The sequence below is a fragment of the Rhamphochromis longiceps genome, linkage group LG1 (assembly GCF_057381845.1).
Source record: "Rhamphochromis longiceps isolate RC_006_pf linkage group LG1, R_longiceps_female_GT1.1, whole genome shotgun sequence".
NCBI lineage: Eukaryota > Metazoa > Chordata > Actinopteri > Cichliformes > Cichlidae > Rhamphochromis > Rhamphochromis longiceps.
The window spans coordinates 31,296,219-31,310,744 of NC_140557.1; the positions used below are offsets into that span (position 1 = coordinate 31,296,219).

Here is a 14,526-nt window from a genome sequence, read left to right on the forward strand (position 1 = left end):
CCAAGCTGGAAAAACATCCCAGAACCAGTGGCCCTTTGCAAATGTTACGCAAATACTTGATCACAGTCTGACGTTCCTTGTTTTTAACCTATAGGTCGACTTGTGATAATCATAAAAACTACAAGTTGTTACCAAAGGGTGGGACACAGAGTTAGTCAGGATAAACTGATAAGACTCCAGTTTCAACTAAATGTGAAGCTGAAATTGTCTGAGATAGCAAAGTTTTCAAAAAACGCAAGCTAACAACTGCTGGAATTCTGGCAGTCAATTCAAGCTTGAGTTGCACAACCTGCCAATCTTCACATCTATATTGCTCATTTCAGTAGACCATCAGATTTGCTCCTGTGGGTGTTTGTAATGGTGGGGATTTATGGAACACGTAGTATGTGATAGTAGGATCCAGAGGAATGTTATAAAAAGCTCCCTTATAGGAGAAGACCAAACAAAAGGTTTCTGATTGTTCTGTACAAAATTAATACATTATTTTTGCAACTAAAAAGAAGTTTGTTCATTACTGATTAATTGGACACTCATTTTCTTAACTGGGCAATGAATGATTAGGTGTATAAAATATCTCAAAGTGGTGATAAATCACTTTGTCCACTATAATTTTTTCCAAGTTGACGACATCACATTACATCATTTTCAACTCCAGAAATGTTCAGTCCAAAAAATCCAAAGACAAGTAACCAAGTCTTTGCAATGCAGACAGTACAGACAGTAAAAAAATAATAAAGCCATCAAATGATTAAAAAATGTATCAAAAATGTTTTCAATTGATTAAGGTGATCATTTGACTAGAAGATAAAGCTTTGTAAACATAAACCTCTTGCCAGTCAAAACATATTCATATTGCAGTAGTAAATAAACACATTGTCTGTAAATGCTACTGAGGCCGCATTGAGCCCACAGTCTGGAAACAAATCTGACCATATAGATGTGAAGTATCCTGCACCACCCAAGCAAAAAGACAGCATTAGATTTAAATGGATTACAGCAGCCTCGGTCAGGTGCTGAATAGGGGGTAACTGCAGCTATTAAACCACAGCTTGCTAGCATCAACACTCTGAACTTTTTAGTATGCGGATGTTAGCGTTTAGCTCAACTCCCTTTATACTGCCTGAGGTGACAAGTATCCAAACAAGTTTTTATTCTTGTTCACTCATACTATCCATCGCTCCTTTATGTACGGTCATGCACATTTATTTTCTTTATTACACAGAGGTGAAAAGCCCTTTAAAGGTTTTACGGTGACAGTTAAACCTGTACACATCCTACCTCAAACACTTTTTTGCACATTGTTTTGACAGTTGCAGCCGCTGCCAGTACCCACATCCCACCGTGCTTTCACTTAGCTGGTGGCTGCAGATCTCCCCTGTGGTTAAACAGCCGCTGTGGCCACAGTCCGCTGTGCCCAGCAAAGCTTTAGGTGTGAGACTGCAAGGTTCATGATTATGAATTGGTCTCTGGAGAGCTTTATCTGCCCACACACACTGCGACACACACTGGGTCAAGTCAGCTGCTCTGTCACTTCATGTTTACATCCTGTCCACATAGTGTGGTTGATGAGTTGGCCTGGTAGTAAGGTCCGAAAAGGATATGAATCTGCACAGGATGAATGAGCAATACTACACTGACTCACAGAGAACACTGAGTTATTTTCTCTGTAGCTGCTGGAAAAGAAGGAATGCAGAACATTTGGTGACATGTCCCTAAATGAATTTGTAGTACGACAGAAGAATGCTCTTTTCATGCCATTGCCCATTTGATTGAGGCACTTTGAAATTCAGACAAAGAGCGGCTCTGTGTATTTTGGGGCCATGCTGTCACATGACCTCTAAACACAATCCAGTGTGGAAATGTACTTGTAGCCCCTAAGCAGTTGTTGACTTGCTAAAAGATAATCCCTTTGTGAGTCAAATGAAGCACTCTTTTGTCTCTACTCTATCTGAGAAGCTAGCGTGACCCCCTCCATTCATTCAAATTACTTCCAACTTTCTCTACAGACTCTACATCCTCTCCTCTCCTCAAGAAGCAGCCAATGAAATCATCCTCATTATGTTAAGTTGAATGGTTTTTTTTGACAAAAATAGTATCGGGTACTTTGCTATAGTGGATATTGAAATAGAAATGAAATTAATCAGATTCATGAGCCTTTTTAAAAATATTGGAAAGAATAGCCTTATAGCTCATCTACATTATTTAGGGATACACTACACTATAATTTTAGGTCTGACAGGAGGGTTTTTTGGTTTTTTTTTTACAAGTTATTAAAAATCCACACTGGTGTTGGGGTGGAAAAATGTTATAGTAGTACAATACTGCAAGTGAGAGTGCATGAATTTTTGGTGTCAAAATATCAATCAACATGACAGGACATTTGATATATTAGAAGTAGGAAACAGGAACCACTGGAAACTTAAAGCTTAGGTGTGGTGTGGTGACCAGAGATTATGGGAACTACTGCAAAAACATCAGGGAGGTACTGAGTTAAACTACGTTTGAGGAAAGTGATTGACATGATGAGTGTATGGCATTGCTTGAGAAAGGAATAGGTGCGAAATGGAAATTAGGCTTACCTACACAATCAAGTCTGGAATGTTTGCATCAAGTCTACGGATAGTGAGTGAAAAGGCTTCAGATATTAATATATTTCAAATGGCAATGAGTTAGATCCCAACTAAGTTATCGGTAGCTATTTGCTAGTCTACTGGTATCAACGTTTATATCAATCTTCTATCAGAATATCGGATTTTCAAATCGCCAAATATCGGTATCGTCATCGGTCTTAAAAATCCTATATCAGCTGGGTTCATTAGAGAATTGTGGTAAATCGAAATTACCATTGGTTTCTACACTACACAAATAGTCACCAACCAAATACTGAGTTCCAGCAATAGAAAGTAAATGAATTTTAAAGACACAGTTTAAGAGACTTCATTTAAATGGTTTCCTCATAGTTAAATTCTGTAGAGTGTTTGTGCTTTACTTACTAAAGCATAACATCATCCCTGTGGCATCCTCCCTGTCTGTGCTCCCCGTAATGACTTTGACCGAGCCTGTATTTGGACACATTACACCCAGAACACACTGGCACCATCTCAAGTCTGTCATTGGGCTGCCTTTGGCTCAGTTTATGGTCTGAAGCCAAGAATAATGTTGTTGACCTAGTGGAGTCACTGAAACAGTGCGAATCATGTCTGTACAAACAGCTTTAGTCATGATGCATCTTTGAGCCGTGGAAGTGGAAGGAAAAAAAGAGCTACCCAGAAAAAACCACTCTGCGCTATAAATCTTTTACGTATTATATGCTTGTTATTGTTTATTTGGTTTCAGCCCTTGTTACCTCAGCTTGCCTTCCTGCCCTCTTGAGCTTAAGTTACTGACTTAGATTTCCAAGAATAACTGTTGACACCTCCCATACGAGAAGGTTGGAGAACATATTTGCATTATTGTGGGCTGTTTGTGTAGGTGGAAAGCGCAAGAGTGCAGTAAAATATTTGCATTTGAGACCAAGTTTCTGAAACCAGAATTTGTCTTGTTGCTAATTTTACATTGGTGTCTGTTAGGGAGAAAAACTGTTTACACCCTGATTATTATACAGATGGATTTTCTCTGTTGGCATGTTACTGTAGATTGCTGTTTGCTGCTGCTGTAACTCAGGAAATTCTTGTGATTATGTAAGCCTATTGTGACAAATATTTATGGTAATGTATTCTTAGAAATTGAAATGTTTGGAAGTAGCACAGTGATTTAATGATAGCTGGCTCTTACTGATGACTTATTCACTCTATTTTGCGTTTATACATTGGAACTTAATGTCCACGGTGAGAAACTCCTTCCCTGGAGGTCAATTATAACTCATCTCTTCTGCTGGGAGATTTGTGTTTTATTACCGTTGATATGGAGCTAGCCAAGTTTAGAAAGACTACAATCTTTAGGTTGTAAAAATGTCGTCTTCAACGATATTCGTCTTTTCTTTTACATAGACCAGGTGGATGAACACACAGTGCCTGAAATATTTTTCAGTGTTTTTAGTTTTTCCACATCCTACTTCCTGCCAGCCCAACACAAAAAAAGCACTGAAAGGTCCAATACCTGACCTGTCTGGTCACTCTGAAAGCAGCATGAGTGCTTTTGGGTTCGGTTTTTATTGGCTATCTACTTTCCAGTAGGAAGCTTGTACTACTCCGGAGCGCTGAGTGATGTTAGTCTGTCCTCGTCTGACCTGGAGTTCCTGAAGCAGGCAGGTTAGCCAGTTCAGAGACAGACAAAGTGGTGAACAACATGCCAGCTCCTCTGGAAGGCGTCACATTTCGAAATCCACATTCTGGGATGCGGAGTGATACAGTCACTGTTTAGTTTGACCCCGTTTGCTCGTTTCTTTGTCCAGACAGTGGAGTTAAATGTTTTTCCACTGTGTCTGCCTTTTTAATGATTTCTTCTGCCTTATGAGTCACAGACAAGAGGCAAGTTTGTAGCTTTGATCCAGAGGTTTGAGCCAGTGTCAGCCGGTAATAGAGGCCAACTAAGTTCTCTATCACCACGATTCTCAAAAGCATCTAAATGGGTTGTTGTTCGTAAACTTCAGTGGGACAGAGCCTAACCTTTAGATACTTTTAGACAGAAAGTGTTGGTCTGATTAAGAGATGTTCAGTTTATCTGGACTGACTTATCTGTCTCTGCAGTATATGTACCAAAATGATTTAACTTCAGCTAGTACACCTTGTGTGCATTGTTCCTGGAGGAAACTGCATGCCGTAAATTAATTGTCACTGACTCATTTCTCAAGGAGCCGTGACTAGAAAAACCTCACCTTGTGATGCTTCGCCGTGTTGGTTGTTTACGGCTGGAAAAGGTAGTTGTGCCCTGAAGTTTTCATCTGTATTGCATAGCAACAGCCTTATTGGTAACACGATAGCCTACCCTGGACCAAAACAATATATTTTTCAAATGCAGGAGAAATTTTGTGATGGATGAAGCTCTTAAATTTGTGGATTACGATTAGCCTGAAGCCAAGTAATTTTGCACATTAGCTTGGCGTTAGCTGTCTCCTTGCGTGTTTGGGAAGTTAGAAAGTGGCGTGGGCGAAGGGTGGGGTAAGGGAGGGGTGTTTTCCCGTTTCACAGACGGAGAGCTCGGGACAGCTCTAAGTGATTCACTGAGGAATTTGTTTACTTGTGGTAGAGCTACAAATAACTATAGGGCTTATATAGGGCGAAAAACGACTTCCCCTTCAGGCAGCCATACAACATAAACAGAGCTGTGAGGGGAAATACTGGACTGTCTTATTAAAGCACAAACGCTACACATGTTTCACACAGCCACATGGATCCCATTACTCACTGAGGAGCTTTTTCCCCCGCCCCATCAGGACTGCTGGCCATAGCTCCTTCATCCTCACTCTGGCAATTTGTCTACCGCTGGCTTTAATAGATCCTAAAAACATGTTATTAATCAGTCTCGGACCAATGCTGTTAGAAACTATGTGAGAGCAAAAGCTTCCTTTGTGGCATCAGACGGACAGTGTCTCAAGACGATGTTTGGCCTCCTGCCAGACGCTCTGCGTTCTTGATCCATAAACAAATTATCCACACCTTAAAGTGGACTCTGTACTTGGTCTCAGTGACCCTTGTGCAAGATGCTGTATGCAATATGTAGCCTTTCTCATTAATTCGTTTACATCTTACCACATGTTCCTCTTTTCCTCTATAGGCATTTGGGAATGCAAAGACAGCACATAACAACAACTCCAGTCGCTTTGGAAAGTTCATTCAGGTGAACTACCAGGAGAGCGGCACTGTGAGAGGGTAAGAACCCAGAACCTAATTCTTATTAATGTCCAAATAAAATAAGAAATAATGTTAAAGTCAACCACTTTTCTTGTACTTTTTTTTTTTTTTTTTAAACAGAGCTTACGTGGAGAAATACCTCTTGGAGAAGTCAAGACTGGTCTATCAAGAGCACAATGAACGGTGAGCGCATCTCAGAAATGCAGATTCTTATCAAAAGCCCTCATATGAACAGCAGAAATACATTTGGCGAGCAGGACTGGGCTGGGTTGCTGTGACGTACATTTAACACAAAACATGCATGCACCAAATCAAAGATGATAAGCTTGTGTAAAAAAATCAGTAATTAGCAGTAAGGCCAGCGAGCTTTTTATTGTACTATATTTGTAACATTTCAACAAAACCTATTAATACTCATTTTAATCCAATCTTGCAAATTGAGTGTTATAACACAAAAAAGTGAGTTTTTCTTAAAGCTGCATATATTTCACAAAAAAGCTGGTATCAGAATGTCTGTTGAAGATGCCAACGTTTAAATAGACGATAAAAATTAATTAGTGGGCTCAGCAGTAATATTGGTGGAGTGCACAGTCGGCCCCTTTTGCTAGCTACCTCTGAGATGGATTTAAGGTCCATAAAAACTTTTGAAGTGTGCATTTAAAGAGAATCTTGGTCGAACAGCAAACATTTTCTCTCTAACCTTTCCACTTCAGCCCGACTCTGTCAGAAACAGAATGCACACGCAGATAAATAATCTGATGGAAGTGAGATGTCGTGGTTGTTTTTCAGTCAATAATTTGATCCCACTCCAAGACATCGGTTTCACAAGTAGTTTAGCAAGATGGTTTTCTGTAGAATGTGGATCACCAAGAAGTCAGTATAGCTCAGTAGGTAGAGTGGTCACCCCATGATCAGAAGGTCGGGGGTTCAAATCCACTAAACTGCTACCCTGAGGTACCCCTGAGCAAGGTACTGTCCCTACACACTGCTCCCCGGGCGCCTGCTTAGTGGCTGCCCACTGCTTCACTGAGTGAATGGATCAAATGCAGAGAAAAACAAGTAATTTCCCCACGGGGATCAATAAGCTATACATTATTATTATTATTAGTCAACTTGTCAGTTTTCACACCACATGAATTGAAACGAAACCTGTAAGATGAAATTTGAAACCCCTCTCTATAGTTGCTCCAGTTTTGAATACTAACAATGCTAAAATTACCATGCTGACATTCTAGCCTGCTGAACATAACAAGCCTGTTTCCAAAATAACATGGAAAGCACTGTATACTGTATTGCTGGATGTCAGGAGTTTGCTGTGCTCACTGCACTCAAAATAAAGTCCTGCATCCCACTCAGTCAGTTTGCTAAAATGAGCATGTTCATGGTGATGATTAATACAGTAACTGATCGGCTGCTAAAAGCATAGGGCTTTTTTGGGGGGGCATAGATGATTAAGCTGTTTTGGTACATGGGGGATAATATCCATCTCAGTGGAAAGAACATAAGATTAGGAACGTTGTAGATGGAGATAAACTTCTTAACCATTTCCAGAAACAGATGTTTTTATAATTAAAAAAAACACTGTAAAGTTTGAACTAATTGAGTTACAATGTAATAATTTTTTGTTTCTTTGTTTTTTAGAAACTACCATGTGTTTTACTACCTGCTGGCAGGAGCAAGTGAAGAAGAGAGGAAAGCCTTTCACCTCAAGAAGCCTGAAGAATACCATTACCTCAGTCAGGTGGGACCTTTAGCATCAGGCACTGCAGACTTGATCTTACACTAGCCGTGCCATGTAATGTGATATTTGTTACAGTTTTCATTTATCTGTAACATTGTAAATGTCGTCAGCATGTGTGGAATAATGACACAGGGGGAAAATAGTTTTTTGACACGTGCTGCACTGCTGTCCTTCACATACACACTATCTAAAATGTTCAGCTGTTTCAGGGACAGACACAGCGTGTTAATTTGTTTGCTTTTCATTTTGACTTCTTGTAGGCATAGCTGCATGTACTGTATAGTAGGTTTGTCTTCACTTCCGTCTTTATTTACATTTTTTTTTTTTTTTTGTTCATGCAGTGAGGCAACCTCACTGCTTCACTTCTGCTGACAAAAACACACACCAAATGGTATTCGTCCCCCATCTCTGTTGCTCTGTTGTCCTAAAGGAAAACGGGTTTCACATAACTATGAAATAAAGCCACAACAAACACAGAAATAGTCAGTCTGCATATGAAATGCTTATGTTTTGTAAAATTTAAAGTGTCTCCGTTTCTGAGCTTGACATTCAGACGACCAGCGACCTCCCCTCCTCCAAAATCCTCATGCCTACGCAGAAGAGAGCAGGGAATTCCTCCCATTCCTCCCAGCCACTGATGACACACACACACACACACACACACACACACACACACACACACATTCTGTTCATGCCCTTGTATTTTGCCCTTCTCTTCTATTTTGGGAACCACATGTGAATATATTATAATATAAATGTAAATTATAACTCCCTAGCTAGAGCTCTTGCATGGATTTCAGTGTTCGCACAAGGAATCAAGTTTTTACTATGTGCATGTGTTTGTGTGCGTATAAGAAGAAACTGAAATTTATTTATGAAGTAACTTTCACACACAGTCACAAAGCAGTGTACACAATATATATTCTAAAAAAAGAAAAAAAAAACAGAAAAAAGATTGATGCCCTTAATATTATTTTCTTCCAGAGTAACATCGTGCAGCATCATGTTGTACCGCAGCTAAAAGAAACAAAGTTCCCCAAGGAGGTGCACTTAAGGACACCCTCACTGAGGCTCATTGATTATATGCTGAAAAATTCCAGAATGCACAGATGAGCAGATAGCAGATGTTGCATGAAATAATGGGAATCTGGTACTCTACTGCGAATCCTGCGTTTTTGCAGCAGTGCCTGCTCACAATCTGGAAATGCAGTAATTACTTTAATCTACATAAATCTGTGGTTGTAAATTGCTGCCTGGGGTTTGTTTTCTGCAACAGTGTGTCTGCAAGTTGAGTTTCATACCTCATCAACAACCCTGTTTTAAAAAAACAAACAAAAAAACAAAACAAAAAAAAAAACCCCACAAGTAATTGACGTGAACAAGTTGAAGTTTAACTTTGCTCACTGAAAAATTGCAAAGAATTTGAAGATTTTATAATCTGCCGTGCATAATATCATTAAAACATTCAGAGAATTTCGTAGTCTCTGTACCAAGGGTAACACTGAGAAAACTCCAGCATGCAAAGAAACTACATAGAGAGAAGGCAGCAGTATTTCTAAGCTTATTTAAGATGGTCTGAAAGAAAAGATTTTTCTTACAAATCAAAATTTAAGCTGAAATGAAGGGAACCATCCAGGCTGTTATCAGCACACAGTTTAAAAGCCAGCATCCATAATGGCGTGGGGGTAGCTTGAACATCAGCAAAGTGCTATAAATGCTGAATGATTTATAAAGGTTGTTGAGCAACATATGCTGCCATTCAGACTGTTCTTTTTCAGTGAAGCCCTTGCTTATTTCAGCACAACAATACAAAACCACAGTCTGCAGCATGGCTCAGTAGTCCAGTTCCTAAACTCAAGAAGGAAAAAAAGAAAATATTTCCATATCAAAACTGTAGCACCTGGTCCCATTAATACCAAATGTCTCATTTAGGACACGGATAATGAAGAATTATGTTTTAACATTTGACAACAATAAAATCTAGGGTTTGGATGGCTTGAAAGAATTCAGTTCTACATTAGTAGAAATCAGTTCTTATCTCAGGAGGTAAAAAATGAGTCATAAAAAGGTATTTAAAGTTGAAGGAAAGCCAACAATTCATTCTGGTGTCTTAATATTTTTGTGTGCTGCATGTCTGTACCTCTTATTTCCTCCTGCTTTCATGTCTTAATGTGTTCAACCATAAAGTTTTTATGTGGTAGTGTCTGAGTGTGTTTTCTTTGTCTCTGTCATCACTGCTTATATGCTTAAAAGTGTTTGACTTTGAATCGTCGATGTTTGAGACTGTAATGAACAGCCTGTATCTTAACAGCACGTCTTCCATGTCATTAGTCCCTCTTAAATCTGCGCTCATGTTTGACCAGTATAGTGTGTGTTGTCATTGGAATGCTGCTCTCTAACCTTGATCTTGCCTCCTGTAAACTGGTCATTTCCAGATGTCAAAGACAAGCCACCAACGTCATTGGGAGAGTTACTGTGAGAGTGAGCCGGTCAGTATCAGCTGTGTGTTAACTGTCCGTGTGTCTGCACGTGTTGCAGAAACCTCAGCCGGTAGATTTTGTGTCACCTGAGCACTCGCAGCTGAAGCTGCACTTCATCTGCACAGTTGCACACCTCCTCCACCCCTCCACCCACCCGTTCCTATGATTCCCTTGCTTATTTTGTTGCTTTTTGGATATATCCTGGTTTGGTTTGGGGAGCATTTATTTGTTTTTGTATTCCCCTGTTGTACTCCTTCTGAGTTCTGGTGGTATGTCTACTCATATCCTGGCCACTGTAGCTGCCTGTGTTGCTCTAATTTTTTTTCTTTTTGATCGTTGACCGGTACAGTATTTCCTGCAGCACTCATTTGAATTTGCTGTCCTCCATACACTACAGAAATCCCAGAGTAATCTTGTGTTCAGACAATTTGTAGCATCAAAAACTTTTAACACACTCATAACTAAGGATGGGTATCGTTTATGTTTTATCCGATACCGGTGCCACACCGGTACTTTTGAAACGGTGCTGGTGCTTAAACGGTGCTCGAACCGGTGCTTAAAGAATGGAGAACACACACTTTGTCCAAAAACCTCTCATGTTTAGCTGTTTTTTGTTTTTTTTTGTAAAAAGATAACAATGTTAGCCTTTTCTGCAGCTATAGGGCATATATGGTATCACTCGGGTTTTTGGGGGATGTTGCCAACTCCAGGTCCGATAACAGGCACCACACCCGCAGTAGATGTGCTCGGTATGACGTCTTGCAGCAAGCTATCAAATACGGCGCATTTCTCGGCTTTTAACAAAAACGCTATGCGTCGCCAGGTGTTTCATCGGATTTGAGGTGTTACCTCCTTTGACAGTATCACAGTATCAGCTTAAAGCACTTGTTGCAGGCTGCTGAGTTTGCATATTTTGCTGTGAAGTACAGCCAGACTTTTGACCGCTTTGCCTTGAGCATCTGTAGCTCTGCTCTAAAAGAACGTACGTACCTGGACCCGCCTACTATCCTCGGAAACGTAAAATGATTGGCTAGAATCTAAAGTGTATCACAGCTCAGGAAAAAAAAGCACCGAAATGTGTGCTGCTTTTCGGTCTGGTTACTACCGTTTATGTCGGCACCGATACCGGTACCCATCCCTACTCATAACTTTGATGTGTGACCTCACCTCTGAAACATGGGAAACACTGGATTGAAGAATGTCAACGATCAAAAGGTCTTCTCTCATTACTGTTGGGATTCCTTGTGTCTTTTTTGGGGGTACTGCGTGTTTTTGTGAGTGTATTAAAGCATTTATAGTGATTAGAAATGCTTTTATACTTTCCATTGACATGAATAGAAGTCAATGGAAAGCTTAAGTTTTTAGCTGCAGTTCATTAATCCGGTAATATTGCAAAATATTACAAAATTCAATGCAAGTTGTTGTATAATGCTGATAATATAGGTTTGTGGTTCTTGACACTACTGAGGAGAAATGCTATAAATATACCCAGACTGCACTGTGAGTAGACAAGCGGTGATCCGTATTTTGACTGACATCTTTTATGACATCTGGAATCTTTAGACACCTTTTTACTACACTGACTGCTTTCATTGAAAAGAACTTCAAGTTTGAACAAGCAACGTTCACATAATGTAGGTTTTGCTGACGTGGAAATGTAACACCAGAGCTTTTAATGGGTCAGTGTAAATTTCTGCTGTAAAGGAAGAGAGAAGGAAGCGAGGAGGTGGCACACTGGTGCAAGCATGAGTCTCAGTGTTTGGAGTGTTTGTGTTTCTGAGGCACAGTTTGTGATAATTATTGCAGCCATAGTGGAATGGGCCTATAAAGGAAAGAGCAGAGCTCACTTTATGGTGGGTGTATGTAGTTCAGTGAAGTACTGTGTACTTATGTAGAAACATCAAAGCATATGTTTCTAGGAACGCTCTTGTAAACAACCAATCTAGATCCAGAATGATCTAAAAGTATACTCCTGCTAGTATTCATATAGCTGCTAAATAGAATATTTCTTGTATTTAATATATTTTTCAATCACGTCATGACTTTAGTCTTGTTATGACAGTCAAAACATTGCACTATAGTCACTATATTTACTCTGCTAGTTTAGGTGATTGTCCATTCTCAAGAACAGGCTCATCCATAAACTGCTCTTCCTGTCGGCTTCACTGCTTGCCAAATTTTTTGTGGATTGGTTTAAAGTGGAGTGCCAAAGCAGATTTTCCACTACATGAGCAGAACCTGCACACGCCACTGTTCACTAGACACTCTGCACATTAGGCTCAAGTTTTGCAGATTTCTTTGACCCCAAGCTTCTTAATGATAGCTTATTTCAGTAATTTGTCTGCTTTAGGCAATATTTCTGTTTTTTGTTTTAAATTTATTTTAAGTACAATGTAAATTTAAAAAAACAAACAAAACTTTTTTAAAGTGTATTTGCTAGACAGTCTGTAAACCTTGAAAACATTAAGGCACCGCATATGTCAGCAGTCCTTCTAAACCTCAGAGTAGCTTGTCATTAGCCCTTTTGGCTTCCCCGGTCACTGTGTTGTAACAGCCTCCGCAGGCCTGATAACATCTAAAAACGTTTTTATTTTTTTTTCTGCAGGACTGCTTCAATGTAGAAGGAGAGGACCTGAAGCATGACTTTGAGAGGCTTCAGCTGGCCATGGAGATGGTGGGCTTTCTTCCTGCCACACGCAAGCAGTGAGTGACAGACACAGAAACCATTATTTACCTATGGTATCGCCTATTTATACAGTCCAGTTCAGCAGTGTTTCATCTAACTGCACTCGCCCCTACTTTTGTTTTATACTATAAATGATAGCTTTGCAGGCCACCACAGCTCCCACCATCACTACCAGTACTGTAAAGTAATTTTTCAGTCCAACTTTTACTAATAAAATCAATGGATTCCGCTGATTGAGATGATATACTTCCACTGCAGTGTCCCATGAATGGTCTCTAACTGTTGTTTAGGATCTTCTCTCTGCTGTCGGCCATCCTTCACCTGGGTAACATCCGCTACAAGAAGAAACCTTACAGGGACGACCAGATAGACATTGTTAACCCAGAGGTGCTACCTGTTGTGTCAGAACTGCTGCAGGTAGATGGCAATGCTAAATATATTTCTACATATTATATGTCTAGATTGTGAAAGGCGGATGATTTTAAACTGCTAAATACACTTCCTATTTGTTCAAGCCAGGATAAAGACACACACACAAGCGTGTATTCATATCTTTGTGGGGACATCTCATTGACATAATGCTTTCCCTATCTGCTTACCCTAATCCTAACCATCAAAATTGAATGCCTAAACCTAACCATAACCTAATTGTAACCATGACACTAAAACCACATTTTGAGTCTGAAAAATGCCTTCAAACTTGTGAGGACTGGGATTTTGGGTCCCATAAGGGTTGTTGGTCCCCACAAGTATAGTAAACTTCCAATTTCTGGTCCCCACAAAGATATTAATACACATACAGACACACACAAAAGCACATTTTCGGTTACTTTAAACGTAATCAGGTGTGAAGGGCAGCTTGAAAAGGGTTTCAGCTTTCTTTTGAATGAGTGAACACTTGTGTCTCACCATCATCTCTAGGTAAAAGAAGAGATGCTGTTTGAAGCCCTGACAACGCGGAAGACGGTTACTGTGGGAGAGAAGCTGATCGTTCCCTACAAGCTGGCTGAGGTGAGACTGGAGCTGCTTTGCGGCTTCTCAAACAGTAAATAAATAAAGCTGCAAATCAAAATGTACGACAAAATCTTAATAAGTCTATTTTTAACGGAAGCCACGTCAAATAGTAGAGAGCAGGAAGTCTGAGACAGGAACAGAGTGGAACTTTTGGTCATTTTTCAAGCGATCGTAGAGATCAGTTGCTGCATGTCTGAAATTCTCTTTGTGTGAAGCACAGAACGAAAGTAAACACAGGCTCATGATTGATGTGTTGTGAATTAGTAGGCAATTAATATTTACAGTGTGTTTTGATTGGCTTTTTCTGGCATTCGTACCAATGTAGTTAGTATGATGCCAGATTTGAAGGCGCATAGGTATAAGTAGTTTTTGGAGTGTTTTCACATCCGGCCCGAACACAATGGCACTGCAGTTGTGGCTCTTCAGTGTGACCTGGCTGTGTTTACAGAAAAGCACGCACAAGTACCGGATCTCCTCCTGCTCACTCTTGATTCTCCGCAGCTTCTTCGTTTAGTGGCGTCAAGTGAGGGCTCTGAGTCACAGCAGTGCGCACTTACACAAACCCACATGCACAAAGTCCTTCAGTCTGTTTAGAGGGAAGGGAAAGCATTTCAAGTCCCTCTAGAGTTTTCATGGGACCTCCTCTCTCTGAAAACAAACACATCATGGTCTGCAGATGCGAGCCATCTGAAAGAGACGAGGGAGCAACACGAATACAGGGTGTAAAGAGCCCCCGATACATTTTATTTATTTTTTGTTACATATGCTGTAATGCACAGACTTTAAAAATGATCACGATGCCTTCAGTATTTC

General features: G+C 40.0%; 1 protein-coding gene across 7 annotated transcripts in view; it reads left to right on the top strand.

The window, feature by feature from the left end:
* Window positions 1–14,526, top strand: part of myo9aa (myosin IXAa) — a 96,841-nt gene that overhangs the window by 46,479 nt on the left and 35,836 nt on the right. For 6 of the 7 annotated variants that reach the window (XM_085406065.1, XM_085406082.1, XM_085406115.1 and 3 more), the window contains exons 3-9: window positions 5,716–5,810; window positions 5,913–5,975; window positions 7,434–7,533; window positions 9,969–10,022; window positions 12,619–12,716; window positions 12,990–13,116; window positions 13,621–13,710. In XM_085406065.1, coding sequence (XP_085262191.1) covers window positions 5,716–5,810; window positions 5,913–5,975; window positions 7,434–7,533; window positions 9,969–10,022; window positions 12,619–12,716; window positions 12,990–13,116; window positions 13,621–13,710 — 627 coding nt within the window. The remainder of the gene's footprint in view (window positions 1–5,715; window positions 5,811–5,912; window positions 5,976–7,433; window positions 7,534–9,968; window positions 10,023–12,618; window positions 12,717–12,989; window positions 13,117–13,620; window positions 13,711–14,526) is intronic. The other variant, XM_085406098.1, reaches the window with a different exon arrangement.